At 41.5% G+C, this 20,874-nt stretch overlaps 1 protein-coding gene across 1 annotated transcript in view; it reads left to right on the top strand.

Annotated features, from left to right (window-relative positions):
• The first annotated feature begins 688 nt into the window (after positions 1-688).
• Positions 689-20,874, top strand: part of LOC134807953 (uncharacterized) — a 242,034-nt gene continuing 221,848 nt past the window's right edge. Inside the window, exon 1 of the mRNA XM_063790243.1 lies at positions 689-1,790. Coding sequence (XP_063646313.1) covers positions 1,081-1,686 — 606 coding nt within the window. The 5' untranslated portion in view covers positions 689-1,080 and the 3' untranslated portion in view covers positions 1,687-1,790. The remainder of the gene's footprint in view (positions 1,791-20,874) is intronic.

Here is a 20,874-nt window from a genome sequence, read left to right as displayed (position 1 = left end):
GAGAATATAGGTTCAGAAAGGAATTCATATACTGGTGTTTCTCTAATTTCTTAGCATTACTTAATTTTTCAAAGAGCTCTGTCTTTTCCTATTTATCTTCTTGTTCCAAATAGAATTAAAATCATTTGCTGCCTTTCATATTGTTAAATATTTCATTTCATACTATGCTTCAATTTCTTGCTTTTTTCTTTTTATCTTCCTCCTTCCTTCCTTTTTCTTTCTTTTCTTCTTTTTCAGTTATCATTGTTACGCTTGTCCTTTCTTGTGAGATTCCTCTGTTATCTTTCCTTATGTGCTTTTTAAACAAAACCTCGAGAGTGCCGTGGGACAGCCTCATTGGTATCTTTTCAAATTTGGTAGCTCTCCACTTTTTCCTTACATAGTTAGCCGGCAGTAGTACATAATAACCTTTTCTGTCTCTCTCTTTCTTTCTTTCTTTCTTTCTTAGATTTTCATTCCTCTTGAGCTTTAAAAGACTGGCTAGCAATGTTATACCTTTCATTTTATTTTCTGATTTTAAAAAGTGTGTGTGTGTGTGTGTGTGTGTGTGTACGCGCGCGCGCGCACGTCAGTGTCTTCTTCATGGATGCTTGTCTTATTTTCTCCCAAGGTGTAACTGTCCAGGGAGGGAAAAGTCAAGTCGTCCTCTATTACACTGCTCTGCAGAAAGAGACTCACTAAATGTCAAAAAGTAGATGCATCAGACTGTTCCCTAGAGAAAGGTTTGCCATGGAGTCGTATATTGTAACTGAGCTGAAGTTCACTCATCGATAAGTTGTGCCCAAGGAATCGAATTCCTTCCAGTCCTTCTAAGCAGTCCAGGGAAACCAATTTAAAAGCGAACACAACAAAACTAACAGACCGGCAAAATCTATCTTTGAAGCGCCGCGGGAGGCACAATTTGGGAACAGGTGAGGCCATGCTGGGTGGGTGAGGCCCCCCTCTCTCCTGCTTGGTGTCCCGCTTTCAGCCAACCCACCCCAGGAGTACCCTGGGATCTCCTCGCCCCCTGCCAGGCGGAGAACGCGGAGCCCAGCGGGCACGCGGGAATGGAGCTAGGCGCCGGCAGGGCAACTGGGCATGCTCAGAAGCCGGGCAGGTTTGGGTCTCCAGCAGGCAGCCTGTGCATTACACCAGCTCTCTCAGTCCGGGGAGGAGGAGGAGCAGGAGGAACGCGAGGAGGAAGGAGAGGAGGAGCGGCCAGCAGTAGCCACGACCGCCACCACCAGGCAGAGGAAGAGTTCGTGGGGAGGAAAAGACCTCTCCTCCCCCTTGGAGCGCCTTATCTCTGCTTTTGGAGAAAGGGAATACACGATAAAGAAGGAGACGGAAAGAAGAGAAAAAGTGAGGCGGGAGACAGAGGGAAAAGGGCGTGAACAGAAAGGGCCGGAGCGTGCAGGGGAGCACAGGGCGCGGGGGCGGCACTGCCGAGCCGGGAGCGCTGCCGCTTGGGCAGGTGCCGCGGCCGCTGCCCGGAGGCGGCATGTGACGCGCGGCCGCAGCTGCCCGCGGGCGGAGCGCTCTCAGACCCCGGAGCGCACACCGCGGGGCCATCGGTGCCATCGCGGATCTTCAGGCTCCTCATCAGTCCGCCGGGGCGGCAGCAGCGCTTCTGGGAAGACGGGCGATGAACCGAAGGGCGGCTCCGGGCAGGGGGGCGCGATCTTAAGGACAGTCGCTCCCTGAACGCTGAGCCGGAGGAGACGAAGGGAAGGTGGAGCGGACGCCACCCGCGCACCGGGCAGGCGCGGAGACCGGCGTGGGACAGCCACCTGGAGCGCAGCTGCCAGGTAGGGAAGGCGCCCGCCACCCAGGCGCTGGGCAGAGCGGGTGGCGGTAGCGGCTGACCTGGTTTCTTGCCTTATCTCGTTAAGAAAGGAGGAAAAAGTTTTCGGCGCGGGTAGGAGAGGTCTTGTGTTTGGAGTCCAAAGAAGGGGCTGGGGAGGGACGAGAGAGGCTGTTGATTTGGGGAAGATGGGGGCACTTGAATTCCGACAGCGCGATCTGGTGCGGAGTTGGAGTTCTGGGACTGAGGGTGGGGAACGCCCGCTGGCACCCAAGTGCCCCGAAAGGGACGGGAATCATGCGAGCGGTGGCCGGGAGAGAGCCGGGGACGTCCCACCCCGCTCTCCCTCGCTTCGATTCTCTCTTCGCCACTGCCGGATCTGAGGCTCCAAAGTGCCCGAGCATGAGGAGCTACTGGGCTCCGGGTGTGTTTGTGAGCGCACTCGTGTGTTGAGCGTTTGTCTCCCATCTCCCCATTTGGCTTCCTGTCATTTCTAAGAAGGCTAAAGCTGGCACCCGCCAACCTCGCAGTGGGGCCGCAAGTTCGGATTGCATTTCAGGGGGCGAGAAGGCAAATTTGGCACTTCGAGTAACACTTGGGCGAAGGTACCTAGCCTAGTGCGCATCTTTACTGACCCGGGGAGAGTCTGCACTCGCGAGGCAGCGGCCGCTGGACTGCACCGGTTCTCCTCTTTGGAACACTTCCTCAGCATAGCCTCCTAATAGCGAGGTTAATTTTTGCGTGTTTTTAAACGGCGGGGGCGGGCGGACAGTTGACTCCAGCAGCAGAATTCACTTGTCTACTTCGCGGTGTGCGTGCTGGAATTGAGATCCTGTTCTGCATGCTTGTGCGTGTGTCCGACTCTCCTTGCACGCATTTGGAAGTGGTAGAGGCAGCAGGGATTTGGGAACTGCATCCATATGGATAGGTTTCAAGAATGCAAACCTTCATTTGTCTGCAAGTGTTACTGGAACCTGTCCAAAGCCTGCAAGGATATGTCCCCTCGATCCCCGCCAGTGTCCGTGTTTGCAATGGGAAAGGGCGGCCCTCTTTAGGACAAAAATGTATTTATCAAAGCGATGTGTGGTTAAGAACACTGGTTATTTCACAATATGCTTTGCACAGACTTTTCCTTTCTCTCTTGCCCTCTGAGTTCCAAGACAGATAACCTGTCCCCTCCCCCCATTTTGACCTTTGTAGGTTACTATTTGAAAAATAATTTTTACCTGGGTGCAGTGATTATATAGTCCAGATAATTTCATATTGTGAGATCGTTATATCGCATGAACCATTCATCATTATTTCCTGTGTTTAAAACAATGCCCATGTATTTACTTAAGAGAGACTATGCATAAGAACCTATAGTTCAGAAAGGGGAAAACTAAACCTAGAGCAGATACCTGCATATAGGCGTATTGTAGTGGTAGCACGTTAATAAAAAACTAAGGTATATCTGTTCCAAATATTGTGGGATAGACGAGGTGTTGAGTGCACCCTCTTGTTATAAGAGCTGATATCCCGAAGTATATATGTGCAAGGAACATGCCTGCTTCTTCAGTGTGCATTCCAACATGCCACAGAAATGTGGTTTACATCATAGCTTCTACCGCCGAATAGTCTATCTTTAGATTTTGTTTACATGGTTTGTCTCAATTAGCTTAATACATAATTACCTATTGTTGGGCTAGACAGCACGTTATTTTTGTAGTGGTTTCCATATGGAAATATAACGTTCGCTTTAATTACTAATTTAAAAATAATGACATTGCCGGTCGGATTTAGAATGTTTCTTTAGGTTGGGGGGTATTATGAGATTGAATGTAGCACGAAAATAGCAATGTCGAAATATTGTTTTTTAAATAACGTTGGGTCATTAATCGAATGAACATGATAGTTGAAAAAGAAAATGAGATAAAAAGTAGACTTTGAAAAATCTTTATAATTTTCTGTGTGGAAAATTATTGTAAGGGAAAAATGTAATTTGGGAAAAGGAGCAAATGTGGAATTGGTCAAGTTTTAAAGAAAGAACAAGTGTTATAATGAGTAGTTCTGTATTAAACCTACATTTAAGCTTATTTAGGAAAGTTTGCTTTAAAATTTAGAGAAATCTATGATGAATATTCAGTACCCTATTTTTATTCTGGGGTAGGGGGAAGTAAAATGTCACTTCAAAAGTATTATTTACTTCTGAAGATTATTTAGGCATGTGTAAAAGTTCTTTAGAGCGTACCTTCTCATTTTTTCCTTATAAAGACAAATGATTTAATTTCTTAACAAAGAAAATTTGTTATAAATTAGAGTATGTAAAAATGTGAAGTTCTTTTAATGATATTTTAGCCTTTAATTGCAGGCAACCTGTTGAAAGAGAGCATGGAAAAAATGTGAAATTGGCAGACATAGAATTTCTTAGATTCACACATGTAAATTGAATAGACAGAAGGTTAAACGATATGGTTAAAAGCAAAGTTGCCTTATGTATTTGTAAATTATAAAGTAATATATATTTTTAGATTTTTAGTTAAAATCTCTGTCATTTTCCCAGCCAACATATTGTTCTTGCCTAATAACTTTGTTAACATTGGCAAGCTCAGCTGCTTACTGCTAAATGGCCTGGACGATTCCAGTGTGACTATTAAGAAATTGGGTCTTGTTTGCAGTGCCGGGAAGTTTATACTGGGAACAGCTGTGGTGTAGTGGCACTTTAGATAGGAGATGAATGAACCGTGAATCATATGAAGATGGAGACTGATCAGTATGCAGAGAAGTGTATCTGTCCTTCACTTATGGAACCTGATTTTATATCATATGATGACTAATAGCATTATTCTCACAGTGTGATTTTGGAGGATCAGTGAGTAACTAGAGATGTTGTCTTCTATGTTTGTGAATTTAAAATGTATTCTCCTTACATAAGACTATTGTAAAAGGTATCTATGAGCTTAATAAAATTGTAATCAAATCCCTCTACCACGTTTACTTTTAAAAGTTAATCAGCATAATAAAATGTGCCTTTATGCTTAATTGTTTAATATAGTGTTTTCCTAGATGCAATGTATTTTTCATCTATAAAGTTCAGCAAGTCCAGCAGAAGCCCTGTTCTGAAAAATTACTAGCCTTTCAGAACTTTGGAATAAAATTTCAACATCAATGGAAAGTTCTGATTTTATGAAGAGATAATCTAATGTATATGACAGGAGGCAAAATCAGTTAAATTAGAAGTTAGTTTCTGGTGTCTGAAAGGCCCTATCTTCTCCATTAGGGAATATATCTTTGTTCAGATCAAATGCTAAGCAGAGTATTTCTTCAAATCACTCATCACTGCATTGCTCCCTCTGCCCACCCTCCACGGAGAGGGTGTGCAGGTATGAAAGGCTTCCCTCACTTTTTTTTTTTTGAGATGGAGTCTCACTCTGTCACCCAGGTTAGAGTGCAGTGGCATGATCTTGACTCACTGCAACCTCCGCCTCCCAGGTTCAAGCAATTCTCTGCCTCATGAAAGGCTTCCCTTTTCATCAGTGAACTAGCACCTGGAGAGCTCTGTTAGCCTGCTACCTTCCCTAGCAGTTGCATGCCCCAGACAGTATAGATCTCCATTAGTGTTGTCTTCAATGCAAGAAATAAAAATAATTTTGGTCTGGGCACAGTGGCTCATGCCAGTAATGGCAGCAGTTTGGGAGGCCAAGGCAGGAGGATTACATGAGGCAAGGAAATCAAGATCAGCCTAGGCAACATAGCCAGACCCCATCTCTACAAAAAGTGTAAAAACTTAGCCAGGCATGGTGGCGTGCACCTGTATTCCTAGCTACTAAGGAAGATGCAGTGGGAAGATAGCTTGAATGCAGAAGTTCGAGACTGCAGTGAGTCAGGATCATGCCACTGCTCTCCAGCCTGTACGAGAGACTGAGACTCTGTCTCTAAATAATCATCATCATAATAGTAATTTTGGTTTGGTGAAGCAATTGAAAATATTAAACCATAATGCGGCTTATATGATAATTGTGTGACCTCAAGCATTTCATTCCCCACTGTACACTTGAAGACCATAGTAGTTGCCCTGTCCATACCATGGATTGGTTTTGAGAATCCAGTGCATGTGGATGTGCTTTTTGAACAAACTCTGAAATGCAGTGCTTGATTGGAACCCAGAGCCCCCTCAGTACACCATGATGGACAGCACTGAGCGCCAGTATGTAGTGGCCCTCTGGCTCAGTTTTTGGCCTCTGTGTGTTGTTTTCTATCCAGAAGTTTTGGCAGCTTGCAGATTCCCCAGCCTCTGGCAGGCTCTCTCTTTTAGGCTGGCGATCTGCATTCTCCCACCTGTTGGAACTTCCCACTCATCCCCTCCTGAAGGCCAAGGACTCTGGCTAACGTGCACCTTCTTAGCTTCCTCTGCTGAGGCTGCAGCTGCAGCTTGCCACATTGACACAGACCTAGGGTCCAGTAGTGATGACAGGAAGTCAACAGAAGGAATATTCTGAGCCCCTGCCAGCTTCTCACCAATTGTGCCAGTTCATCCTGAAGCCATCCGGAATATGAACACTTTGAGAAAAACAATGGTGGCCAAAAATTAAAAACAAAAAACAAAAACCAATTTGATAAACAGTAGCTGGCAGATGCCTTGTGGGCTTTGAGACCTTGCCTTTCCAAGCCTGCTCTGCATGGGACTCAGGAGCCTGGCCCTTCTGATTCCACAACCAGTGCAGAGTCTGTCCTAACCCTAGTGAGCTCTAGCAATTCTCATGCCCCCCTCACCTCAGTTTCTCTAACTCCTGTCATATTTACCATTTCGTAGGACTAGGATTTTATTGAGTTTTCAATTTGCACTTTCAGTACTGGATTTAATGTCTGGCCTGGGAAAATTTTAGCTATGACCTTGGCAGTCAGCCTCGCCCTTGCCAAGAACTTCTCTCCAGGAGCAAGACCCCTTTCTTTCTATTCTGTCTCTGATTCAATCTCAGTGTGACAAACCCTTGGACCTAAGGCACAGCTCCTCTCCTGACAGTGCATCATTTCCGCCTGAGACTTGTAGTGCCCGGTTCCACTTGACAAATAAATTCTCCTTGTCTGTCATTGTTGGCAGGATCAAATCTCAGTTCTCCCCACCTCTCCCAAGCAATGTAATTTGAGTGGCTGACTATCCACTACAGAATTAATCCTTCATTAGGTCATTTGTTCTAGCCCAGCCCTAGCCTGCTTCCTGTCCCCACTGTTCCCTTGAAATTTGGCATGCCAGCTGAGCCATGACATCGTCTACCTTCTGTCACCTCTAGCACAGGAAGTGGTGCTAATGTAGACATCCTGGTTCAGGCAGGATATCCGCCAACTACTGCTATTCAGATAAAATTCAGGTGAGTTTAAACCAAGGTAAAATACTTTCAGCCTGTTTTGGAGAGAGTCCCCAGAGAGAGGGGCTACCAAGTGTGTACTTCCCTGCATTTATGGCTGTGAAGTGTTTTGGTGCTCTTCTACTGAAGCCTTCTAATTTATCATAGGTAGCTATGGCTATAGACATAGATACATATAAAAATATTCTGTCACTAAACTGTAGGAAAAAGGAGCTGCTAACAGCCTTTGTCTACATTTTTTAAGACTTGTCACTTTGGAGTACATTTTCTCCCACTAGAATTGCCCATGGGATCCCAGACTGGAGGGAAACCTGGTTACTGCTAACTATTAATACATACAGGCCAATTCTTGCCCACAGCCATTTGACATTCCATCGAGCTAGCTCTCACTTCCATTGAACCCTAATCCAGTGGTATTTTGTAGACTCACAATCCATATAAATTTTGGCTGAGCATAGTGGCATACACCTGTAGTCCCAGGTACTCGGGAGGCTGAGGCAGGAAGATCACTTGAGGCCAGGAGTTCAAGGTTATAATGTACTATGATTGCACCTGTGAATAGCCACTGTACTCCAGCCTAGACAACATAGCAAGACCCCATCTCTTCAATAAAGAAAGAAAGAAAGAAGATCCCATATAAATATTAAATATTGTTCGGTTTTTGGCTTCAAATTGACAATATGTTGATGACTATATTTAAATGTATATCCATAGTCATTTAAAAATGTTATTGAACACAGTCTTTTTTGTGATTTTTCAATTTTCTTAGTGCAAAATAGTCTAAAAGCACAACTTCTGTTATGGGAGGTCTCTCAAACGATTTACATTGAAAAGAAGTTCTCATACTTGAAATAGACGTGATGATCCTCCTGCCGTGTTTCCTGTGCTTTCTCACATGCCCGATAACACATGCCACATGCAGTAGCTTGTGTGAAGGGAGAGATGATGGGAATCTGGAATGGCCATGATGTTTCTTTATATGGAGTCCTCCTTTCTTCTCTCCTCACCCCAGATCCTTTCCATCATGCAAGGACCAGCCAAACTCTTCCAGCTTTCCTTGAGCGCAGCTATCATTCTGTTTTTCCCTGTGATTAATTATTTTAAATCCCTTGATTCATTTGAATGTTAGAAACTGAAAATCGGTCTGACTAAACAACTACAAATCACTTCCCTCTACTCTGAATACTAGTGGCACTCACCATTTTTAATATAAAATTTGATGCTCAAGGATAACCCAGGTAGTATTTATTTTGATTCTCTCCAAAGAAGTTACCTTCATGAGAGTATATAAGTAAATATATAATAAATACATGTTTGAGTAGAATGAGTAAATGACTCAATCATTCCATCTATCTACCTATCAATTATCTATCTCTTTATATCTAATCCACCTATGTTCATTTACATAGGTGTTGTATATACATCCATTATCACATCTTTCATATCAGTATCATCTAATGTGCAAAGTACCATGGACATTCTGTTTTGGATACACAGTAAGTCAAGGGCTCTGCTTTTCAGAGCATATGATCAATGTGAGTGTAACTAAACAAATCTGGGTTGGAAGGGGATGTTAGATGTTGCATGAATTTCTTAGGTTTTAAAAGAGAAGTTTATTCTTTCACAATTCTGGAAGCCAGAAGTCTGAAATCAAGGTGTTGGCAAGACTGCGTTTCCTCTAAAGACCCTAGGGGAGAATCCTTCCTTTCTTCCTTCAGCTCCTGGTAGCTATCTGCATTCCTTGACTTGTGAGCATATCATTCCAATCTCTGCTTCTGTGGTCACGTTGCCTCCTCCACCTCTTTCACTGTCTCCTCCTGTATATGCCTGTCTTATAAGGATATGTGTGATTGCAGTGAAGCCCCAGCCAGAAAATCTAGGATAAGCTCCTCCTTTCAAGAGCTTTAACTTCATCACATCACATCTTTTGTCATATAAGGTAATCACAGAACCTGGGGATTAGGAGGTGGGCACATCTTTTGGAGGGACCGCCATTCAGACCACTGCAGATGTCATTAATGAACAACTTTTGGCTTTGGACCTCTCTCTTGTGTTAAACTGTGCAGTCTGTATGTTTGAGAAATTAACACTCACCAGGGGGGTCATTCCATTTTCACAGAGCAGTGAGATGCAGATCCCCTTATATTGAGCCAAAAATCTAATTCTCATTGTACTTATTTGCCTTCTTAATAATTCTGAGAATTATGATGAGAACACTTCTGATCTTTCTTCCACAAGAAAATCTTTAAAGTTGAGAAGTTTAAAGTTATTTCAACCTGATCCTATGTGCCACTTCTAAATTTTCATGATTTTTCTTAACCTTTTCAATTACACTCACCGAACAGCAATCACACTCCCCTAATCTCACTACCCTCTGACTTTAAATCTTTTGACTCCTCTCATCCACCTTCATGAGGTTCATAGCAATGACTTTTCCAAAAGTCACCTGTAACCTCTTAGTCATAAAACGGGTAGCCCTTCCTTGTCTGTCCTAGTTAATCTCTTAGCAACCCCTTTAAACTCCCTTAATTTTCAGAGAATTATACCTCCCTAGCTTTCTTCTCTCCTCTGTTTCTTTTCTCTTCTTCCTGTTCCCCACCCCCATTTTCTGCAGAGTGTAGGGCTTTCCAGCAATTTCTCCCTGGTTGACTCCCATACTTTTCCGTTGCCTCTCCTTTTGTACCAGCCTCTGTCTTCACGATTTCAAATACCCTTTCCATGTGGGTCACACTCATCTGCTCATCTCCAAGCCTCACTTGGCTTCAGTAAGGAGCATTTCCATGTGCTTGCTGGATAGCACAGCCTTCTCCTCCTTCTTCCTCATCCTGTTCCCCTCCTGGGGTTCCTATTTCTATGAATAGCATGACCATCCCACAGCTCAAATGTTAGGAATAAATCAAGTGATCTTGATTTATTCTCTTCCCTCACCTCCCACATTTAGCCAGGTACCGAATTCTAATGATTCAACCAAGTAAGATCTCAACCTTCTTGGCTACTTTCCCCTCCTGCTACCAATATCTTAATTCATCATTTCTGCAACTTAAATGTGCATTCAGATCACATAGGGATCTTGATAAAATGCAGACTCTGATCCATGAGGGCTGGGTTGGGGCCTGAGAATCTGCATTTCTAACCAGCCTTCAGGTGATGCAGATACTGCTCCTCTGTGCTCAGACCACACTGAGAAGAAAGGCTTTATGTTTTAGCTTTATATCTTTTCTTAGTCTCTGAGCTTCCCAGATGATCTCATTGATCATATTATTGCCTTTGATCCATTTTACACAGATTACTGTTATTGAGGACCAAATGTGATCATCTTTCTCCTACCCTCGAACACCTTCTTTGACATCACCTTCCATTACCTGTTGAATAAAGACTAAATGTCTCACATCAGCTTCACCCTATTTCATGGCTTGGGTTTGCATGTTGAGTTCAGTCTCAAGTCTCAAGGTCACCCTTCACTTTACCCTGGTACTTGCTGTTGCAGGTATCCTCATCCTCTGCCACGTTCTCTTGCTGCATAGGATGCCCTTTGTGCCACATCATCAGGGATCCAAATTTTAGAAATTTGTCAAGGACCACTTGAAACGAATTCATCTTCTGTTACTCTATCAGAATCTCACTTTTATCCCTGATTACATTCACTCTTGGTTTTAGTGTGTGTGTGCCACAAATTGTTTGAAATATCAGACTGTGAACTCCTTGAAAGATGCTGTGTTTTGTTGGTCTTTGACTGCTTTCAAGTATCTAGTGCAGAGTCTTCTTCATAAATGCTCAGTGTGCACATTTGCATATAAAATATGTAAACAGGCACAGTGGCTCACTTTGGAAGTCTGAGGTGGGAGGATTGTTTGAGGCCAGAAGTTGAAGACCAACCTGGGCAACTTAGCAAAAAAAATCTCTACAAAAATTATTAAAAATCAGCTGGATTTGATGGTGCACCTGCCTGTAGTCTCAGCTATATGGGAGGCTGAGGCAAGGAGGATCCCTTGAGCCCATTAGTTCAAAGCTGCAGTGAGCTGTGATGGTGCCACTGCACTCCAGCCTGGGCAACAGAACAAGATCCAGTCTCGAAAAGAGTAAATATAGTGTTTTTGTTGTTTGTCTCCTTATAAAAGTAATATATGTCATACAAAAATTCAAACATTATGGAAATATATATCAAAAGTAAAAGTCCACCATAACCCAATGCCCCCAAAGACAACTATGGTTAACAGTTTGATGTCACGACAGGATTGCCTCTGATATTTTTCTATACATATTCTAACATTTACTCTATACAAAACTGGGATAATAATAGACTCTTGCAACTTGACTTTAAATGTAAATCTATCTCCTCTTCTTAAAATCTGCAACTTATTCCAAAAGATTGACTGATTTAACTGCATAAAAACCAATCTGCTTAAAATGGCCTAGCAATGTAGAAATATGTTTGCTTTGAATTTCTGATCACTTAAGTATGCCTTTATTCAGCAATTTCTCTCTCTGCTCCTCAGATTGTGCTAGACTTCAGATCTGTAACAGTAAGACACAAATACTACCCCGGAAGTTCCAAGCTATACTTATGTCTTTAGGCTAATGTTGAGTGATGAACTGCGGGTGAAGTAGTAATCATTTATCTTTGATGTCAAGTTAAAATTATCATATTTGATGACATGAACTCTCAGATTGCAATTTTATACTGAAATGTAAGTTTTCAAATTATTTTGCTCCATAAAGAATAGGTGACTCATTTTGAATTCTGAATGTGTACATATTTATCTATCATATAACACACATATGTATAGGTATATTACTTTTTGTTCCATTAATGAATATAAATTTGAAATAAAAATATAGAAAATGTTGTGGCCGGGTGTGGTGGCTCACGCCTGTAATCCCAGCACTTTGGGAGGTCGAGATGGGTGGATCAGGAGGTCAGGAGATTGAGACCATCCTGGCTAACACAGTGAAACCCCTTCTCTCCTAAAAATACAAAAAATTAGCCGGGCGTGCTGGCACATGCATGTAGTCCCAGCTACTCGGGAGGCTGAGGCAGGAGAATCGCTTGAACCCGGGAGGCGGAGGTTGCAGTGAGCTGAGATCGTGCCACTGCACTCCAGCCCGGGCAACAGAGCGAGACTCTTGTCTCAAAAAATACATGTATTTATACATATATATATTTCTATAAAAAATATAAATATATATATTCTATAAAAATATATCTATATATATATTTCTATATATATAGAGAGAAAATGTTGTAAAAGATATACCAAAAATTTTAGTGTATTTAATAAAACTACAATTTAGGAAGAAGCAGTGTGAAAAACAAAAGGAAAATGTTATGTGAGCCGTGTCTTAGAATGCCAGTAACTGGGGGCACACAATAAAGCATTTGTTGAAAAGAAAATTCTTTTAGAAGTAAACATCAATATTCCCTTTGGAATTTTGGAGAGATAAGTCTTCATAATGATGAATGTTTGTTACTGATACCATATTTGTCATTTAAGAAATAATTCTATTGTGGAACTCGGGAAGGTCATTTTCCTGGGTAGAGGGAGGACAGGAGTATGTTTGAGAAACCTAGAGATATCAGCAAAGAAGACTGTATCTTATGAAGAAGAAACTTAAAAGTAGAATGTAAGACAATAAAAGATTACAACTTTGAATCAATAGGAGACTTTTGCAGTCTGGGTTAGTGAAATTATATAAATAATGTATTTTTTTTCTTTTTGAGATGGAGTTTCGTTCTTTCGCCCAGGCTGGAGTACAATGGCATGATCTTGGCCCACTGCAACGTCTGCCTCCTGGGTTCAAGCGATTCTCCTGCCTCAGCCTCCCAAGTAGCTGGGATTACAGGCGTGTGCCACCACGCCTGGCTAATTTTTGTATTTTTGGTAGAAACGGGGTTTCACCATGTTGGTCAGGCTGGTCTCAAACTCCTGACCTCAAGTGATCTGCCCGCCTCGGCCTCCCAAAAAGTGCTGGGATTACAGGCATGAGCCACCACGCCTGGCCAATATAAAGAATATTTCTACATCTTCTATCAAACCCCTGAAGATTTTGTCCATTGGTATAGTTAATATGTCTCCTCCCATATGGATTGTGTGTTTCCTGTAGAATTTAATACAAGTGAAAATTGAACCTCCTTTGGAATAATAAGAGCAATTATCTGATAATAAAATTAAGCCATATTTATTTCATTTTTGCATTGGCTGCTAGGAAACTTAGACCTAAAAATAACATTCAATCACAGTGGACAGTTTTGCTTGGTTTTTCTGTATATTACTTCCCTTTTGTTTTAGGATTTTTCTTAACCTTTCAGTTTTAATATAAGCATTCTCAGATTCTCTTTGGAAAGCAAGCAGGATATAACTTGGAAATGTATAGTCTAAAATTATACCCACAAAAAAATGCCCATATATTAAGGTAAGAAAAAAGAAAAAGAAAGGAAGTGAATACTTTGAAAGCAGATTAAAAAAGACAAAGTAATATGTTGGAACCAAGGTCTCTTTGAAGGCCTGAAAACCCCAGGAACCACCATGGGCAAAGAAAGTAACTTTTAGCCAATGCAAGATATCCTGAAGAAAGAACAGGTAATGATGGTGATGATGATGATGACTGCTGATAATTATAATGAATTATAAGGCTTCAGATTTTCAGACAATATCTCATTGAATCAACAGCCCTCTTTTTTCATGTATAGTTGACAATTAAACATTATATATATTTATGGTGTACAGTGTAATGCTTTGATATCGTGGTACTTTGTGAAATGATTACATCAGACTAATTAATATATCCATGATGTCTGATTTTTTTTTTTTTTTGCTGTGAGAATGTTATAAGATCTATTCTCTTAGCAGTTATCAAGTGTTCATTATCATTAACCATAGTTGTCATTGTGTTGTACAATAGATCTCTCAAACTTATTCATCCTAAATGAAACTTTGTACCTTTTGATCAACATCTCCCCAACCATCACCCCTTTCCTGTCCCCGCTGGAAACTCCCATTCTACTCTTCATCTATAAGTTCCACTTTTTGGGATTCTGCATGTAAATGAGAAGATGTGGCATTGGTCTTTCTGTGCCTGACTCATCTCACTTAACACAACGTCCTCCAAGTCCAATCATTTGGTTGCGGAGGAAGAATTTTCTTCTCTTTTAAGGGTGAATGGTATCTATTGTGTATATATACCACATTTTCTTTCTCCATTCTTCTGTTGATAGACACTTAGTTTGGTTCCATATTTTGGCTATTATGAAGAGTGCTGGAGTGAATATGGGAGTGCTGATGTCACTTTGACATATTGATTTCAATTCCTTTGGATGTATACCCAGTAGCGGGATTGCTGGATCCTATGGTAGTTTTATTTATTTATTTATTTTTATTTTATTTTACTTTTTTGAGACAGAGTCTCACTCTTGCCCAGGCTGGAGTGCAATGGCATGATCTTGGCTCACTGCAACCTCGGTCTTCTGGTTCAAGCGATTCTCCTGCCTCAGCCTCCCAAGTAGCTGGGATTACAGGTGCCTGCCACCATGCCTGGCTAATTTTTGTATTATGATAGATAGGGTTTCGCCATGTTGGCCAGGCTGGTCTCAAACTCCTGGCCTTAAGTGATCCGCCCACCTCGGCCTTCCAAAGTGCGGGGATTACAGGCGTGAGCCAGGACGCTTGGCCGCTAGTTTTATTTTTATATAGCTGTTGGCCATTTGTAAGTTTTATTTTGAGAAATCTCTGTTCACATCTTTTGCCTATTTTTTAATCAGATTATTTTCTTTTTTGCTATTGAGTTTTTGACTTCCTTATATGTCCTGGTTATTAATCCCTTGTCAGATGGATAGTTTGTAAATATTTTCTCCCATAGTTTAGGTCGCCTCTTCACTTTGTTTATTTTTTCCTTTGCCATGCAGAAACGTTTTCTCTTGATATAATTCCATTTGTCTATTTTTGCTTTTGTTGCCTGTGCTTTTGAGATCTTACCCAAAAGTTCTTTGCCGAGACTAATGTTCTAAACATTTTCCAGTGTGTTCTTATGGTGGTTTCAGAGTTTTGGGCCTTAAATTTAAGTCTTTAATCAAATTTGATATGATTTTTGTATTTGGTGTGAGATAAGATACAATTTCATTCTTCTGCATGTGGATATCCAGTTCTCCCAAGTGCGTTTGTTGAAGAGTATCCTTTCTTCATTGTGTGTTTTTGGCATCTTTGTTGAAGATCAGTTGACCGTAAATACAAGGATTTATTTTTGGGCTCTTTATTCCATTCCATTGGTCTGTGTGTGTGTTTTTTTATGCCAGTACCATGAAGTCAACAACCCTCTTTAAATAGAAATTGTTATTATCTTTTTTATATATACATAAAAGGAAACTGAAACATACTGAGGACTTTCCTCAGCTTAAACAGCTGATGATGTCGCAGAAGCTCAGTGAATCCAGGTTGTACCATGTTGCCTTTTATATAAAATGCGTGCATATCTTTCTCATCAGAAGCAGGAACCAGGCAAAAAGAGAACAACCCAAGGGCCTAGGCTTGAAAAGAAAATCAAAGTTGATTCTGGGAGGGACTGAAACATTCCCACAGTCTTAGGGACAGGCCTAGACCGTGTTAAGCTACGGATGAAATACTGATTATCAAGGGTCAGGCCACAACATGGAACCAGGCTGAATAAAGAAACTGGTACCTGGGTCTGAAGGCTGTGGCAAGTGAGACAGCCTGTGGCCATTCTCCAGCTTCATCAAAAACAGAAATCTGTGCCCCATAACACTTTTCTACTGCACGCTCAGATCTTCTTCCTCCCACACTGGCACTCTCCACCCTGCTTCTCTGTAAGATATTTTCCTCTAACTATGGCACGTTTGACTTGACTTTCCTTAAAGTACACTTTTTCTTACCCTTGCAACTTTTCAAGTTACCATTCTGTATTTTGTCTTCTCCTGATCCCAAAATTCTTCTCTCTCTTTTTTCCTTTTTTTTTTTTCTTTTTTGAGATGGAGTCTCTGTTGCCAGGCTGGAGTGCAGTGGTGCAATCTCGGCTCACTGCAACCTCCGCCTTCCGGATTTAAGCGATTCTCCTGCCTCAGCCTCCTGAGTAGCCGGGACTACAGGCACACACCACCACACCCAGCTAATTTTTTTGTATTTTTAGTAGAGTCGGGGTTTCACCATGTTGGCCAGGATGGTCTTGATCTCTTGACCTCAGGCGATCCACCCTCCTTGGCCTCCCAAATTGCTGGGATTACAGGTGTGAGACACCATGCCCGGCAGACTTTGAGGGGATTTTTAAGATTATCTAATGGAGGCCTCTTATTTTATATTTGAGGATCCTGGAATCTGAAAAGGTTGAATGCCACACCCAAAGCTGCAAAACTCTAAGCCTGGATCTTCTGACTCCATGTCTAAGTTTCTATGTAGACTCCTGCTAAGTCACTGCCTGGAGATAACCTGGCCTCTTTATTCACTCTTGTTGTTTGCAGCGGCATTTACGGCATTTATGGCATCAAGCATTAGTAGAAACAGATCTCAAGTGTCAAACCCCCTCCCAAGTGCTACATATTCATTTCTGGCCCTCTTTTAGACATTTCTACAAAGAATATCCATCAGGCACCTCTAATGTATGATTTGGAGATTGGAACCCATCACCTTTCTCCAAAATATTCCAGTCTTCCTACTTTTCCTATATGCATTGATTTCATCACAGTCTTCCAAGGAGAAGCAAGGATTCAGACTTGAATCCTTCTGAATGTTTGCAAAGATACCTTCCCTCTTTACGTGCAGCTTATAAGTCCTATTGAATTTTCCTAAACTGCACCACATTAATTACTTGCCACCTGTTCTCACTACTACCTCCTTGATCCAGGTCTTTCCCATCATCTCCCCCTTACAAGGCTCCAATAGCCTCTAACTTGTTCCCTGCTTTCAATCTCTTTTGGATTTTACAGTTCTGTAACAAGACCTACAATTTTACCTCTACATAACTTTTGATTCCATCTCCCTTTCCCCGCTCTGTCATGTCACTGTAGCCACATCAGCCTGCTTGTGGTTCTTTGGATGTGACTCCATTGTCCTTCCTCTAGGTTTCTGTGGAAACCACACTTCCTGAAATTTATTCTCCCTAGCTTGGCTGTAGCTGTCCTAAAAATATTAGGCCTGAAGTCCTCAGGAAAATATGGTCGTCCCTCAGTATCCAACGGATATTGGCTCCAGGACCTCTAGTGGATACCAAAATCACAGGATGCTCAAGTCTCTTGTATAAAACAGCACAGTATTTACATATAACCTATGCATATCCTCCCATGAAATTTAAATCATCTCTAGATTACTTATAATACCTAATGCAGCGCCTACGCATCACTTCATTTGAGTGGATTCAACATAGTACTGAGCATGAGGCAAATTCAAGTTTTGCTCTTTGGAACTTTGTGGATTTTTTTTTCTGGAATATTTTTGATGCGAGATTAGTTAAATTTACGGATGTGGAACCCACAGATACAGAGGGCTGACTGTACATCTTTTTCAATCCCCATGCTCCTTTAGTATGTTATTCTCACATCTATTATAACATTTACCATACTTATCTGCCTTTAAATAAATTATGTAAATAACTCTCCTTGTCCTTTAGATTTTGAGCTTCTCATCAGAAGCCACCAATTATTTATTTCTCCATACGCCTCGTAGACTTTACACCTTGTAGAAACTCACTAAATGGAATGATGCTTTAGGTACCTGTGCAGGCAGAGATTTTTATGTTTTATTCACTGATCTATCCCAAGGGCCTGCTTGGCACATAATAGACTTTCATTAAGTATTTGTTTTGACTGAGTTCCTTGTTACTGTTCCCTTTGGGGGAGAAAAAGAAACATGAGTTTTAGCAGTCTTCAATGTACCTTGATGATGACAAAATAGTTTATCCATTAGTGAACAGTAAGCAGTTCCTGATGACTTATATGTAGAACATACTAGAATTTCTCTGACTGAGATTCAGAACTTCCCTTGCCTGGAGCATTGTTTTTGTAGATACAATGGTTACACTGGTGACCCTCACATTTTGAGAGGGGTAGTCTTTTGGATCTCCTGGAAATTATGGTTCCTTTCACCAGCTAATTTCTAGTGGCCAGTAGTCATTATTGGTTGATCATCAGATGCCACAAGTAGCAAGCTCTCTTGAAGGTTTTTGTAACCACTTGGAAAGCTTTCAATCACAGGGACTCGGAGGGGTGATCATGTGTGGCCCAGGATCGTATACATCATAATCATATGGGATGTCTGCTAAAGATTCAACCTTGGGGATTGAAAGCAGACCAGCTGAATAAAAATGGGGACAGGGTCTGTCAATCTGCATTCTAAACACTGTACCTTAGATAGTACTTCTGCTTGCTAAATTTTAAGATCCAACATTTCAGAAGGAAGGAGGGGGAGAGAGAGAGAGAGGAAGGGAGGGAGGGGGGGGAGAGAGAGAGAGAGAGAGATAGAGATACCTGGCTCGGGGGCTCATGCCTGTAATCCCAGCACTTTGGGAGGCCAAGGTGGGGGAATCAGGAGATCGAGACCATCCTGGCTAACACAGTGAAACCCCATCTCTACCAAAAATACAAAAAAATTAGCTAGGCGTGGTGGCGGGCACCTGTAGTCCCAGCTACTCGGGAGGCTGAGGCAGGAGAATGGCGTGAACCCAGGAGGCAGAGCTTGCAGTGAGCCAAGATCGCACCACTGCACTCCAGCCTGGGCGACAAAGCGAGACTCTGTCTCAAAAAAAAAGAAAGGAGAGAGAAGAAAGAAAGGAAGGAAGGAAGGAAGAAAGAAACAGAAAGAGAAAGAAAGAAAGAAAGAAAGAAAGAAAGAAAGAAAGAAAGAAAGAAAGGAACATTTATTTTTTTCTGAGTTAGATTAATAGAATGGATTGGCAAGGAGTACATTATCTCAGGTCATTCTCTCTGGTAAGATGAGTCGTATTCAACTTGAGATGTTTCTCAGGCTTTGCAAAGGGTGGAGTGCTCTTTCCCACTGAAATTTAAACACAATAGAGCAAGAACTCAGATGTCCGCTGGAAAATTAAGTTGAAACCGCTTCCATTAAATGTATCGTGCTATATCTAAATATATATATATATATATATATATATGGAAAATATGGTTAACAATGTTCACAGGGTACTATAAAAACAGAAAGTGTTATCTCAAATATACGCAGTTCTTAACTTTTTTTGTTTTTCTCGAGTTCTATCAGGGAGCTGACTATCAAAAACAGACCATATTTTTGCATGGGTATAATGCTATGTTTAGGGGTTACATTTCTGAGCAAGTAATCATGTATATTATTTATATAAACAGCAGGATGTCAAAAAAGCAAAGACAACATAGTCTAGAACTGCTGTCTAAGTGCAAAATAGTTTTATTATCATGAACAGTCTAAAAAATTGACAGAGTTGGTTTTGCCCATCCGTTAGGGGATATTTTATAAAGGTCTTCTATAAATAAGTAAATTTCAAAAATCATACAACTAATACTTTTCCATGAATTTAATGTAAAGTAGTACATTAGGTTAAGAAAACAAAATTAATAATCACTCTGTTTGTCAGAAGTTTAGAAATTCCTGTGGTAGCAAAACCCTCGAGCCAGGTGACCCACACACAATCTCTTCTATTTCCAACCATTCCACTGGTAGTTTACTTGCTAGTTACGTTTTTTTAAGTTCCTGAATTGTGTCAGGCAGGGTTCTAAGTGCTGGGGATGAAAAGATGAATAAGCAGGACAAGACGCTGCCTTTGTGGGTTTACGTCTTTGTGAAAATCCACAGGAGCTGGACCAGTACTTGTAAGGGAATTTCTAAACAAGCCTGCTTCTACTCGGTGTCAAGATTAGAATAGATGGGTGTAGTAGGACAGTTTGGCCAATTAGACTTGAGGCCTTCTCTAGGCTTCACTGTTTCCCCACCTCTTAAAGCTGGGGCTTCAATTACATTTTTCTTTAAAAAAAAAAAATTGTTCTTTTAGAAAAATTAAACTACCAATACTGATTTTTGCCAGTAGATGGCAGACAACTGCATTTGTGTGTCCAATGAGCGGGTCAAGTTTTTAAAGGTTCAAAATGCACCTCTTGATGTGAAAAAAAAATGTTGTTACTTTCATATGAGTGACAGAAGTTGCTGTTATGTTCCGTGGACTGTATGTTTTAAATATGACCATTCTTTTACTCCTTGGCATTTGGTTTTCAATTTGGCTATCTGCTCTATTTATAGAGGGCAAGACGGATTTTTTTTTTTTCTTTTGAGACGGAGTATCACTCTATCATCAGGCTGGAGTGTAGTGCCGCGATCTCAGCTCACTGCAATCACTGCAACCTCCGCCTCCCGGGTTGAAGTGATTCTCCTGCCTCAGCCTCCCGAGTAGCTGGGACTACAGGCACCTGCCACCATGCCTGGCTAATTTTTGTATTTTTAGTTGAGACGGGGTTTCACCATGTTGGCCAGGCTGATCTCGAACTCCTGACCTCATGATCTACTCGCCTAGGCCTCCCAAAGTGCTGGGATTACAGGCGTGAGCCACCGTGCCTGGCTGAAGTTCTTTTGAAGGTCACATGTATTTTGTAAATTAACAGAGACTCCCTTGGTATTTTGACTAGTGTTCTGTTTTTGTGAAAAAGTTCAAATAGGCTTTGCAAAATGAGATAGAGATGAATGCCCTGGTGGCTCCAGGGAGTATGCAGTTTTTTCAAATATGCGAGAAACAAATGCTTTATTTTCCAGTGATGACAGAAGA

The sequence above is a fragment of the Pan troglodytes genome, chromosome 1 (genome assembly GCF_028858775.2).
Source record: "Pan troglodytes isolate AG18354 chromosome 1, NHGRI_mPanTro3-v2.0_pri, whole genome shotgun sequence".
Lineage (NCBI taxonomy): Eukaryota > Metazoa > Chordata > Mammalia > Primates > Hominidae > Pan > Pan troglodytes.
The sequence above is the reverse complement of the archived record's forward strand: the minus strand, read 5'-3'. Positions and strand labels throughout refer to the sequence as shown.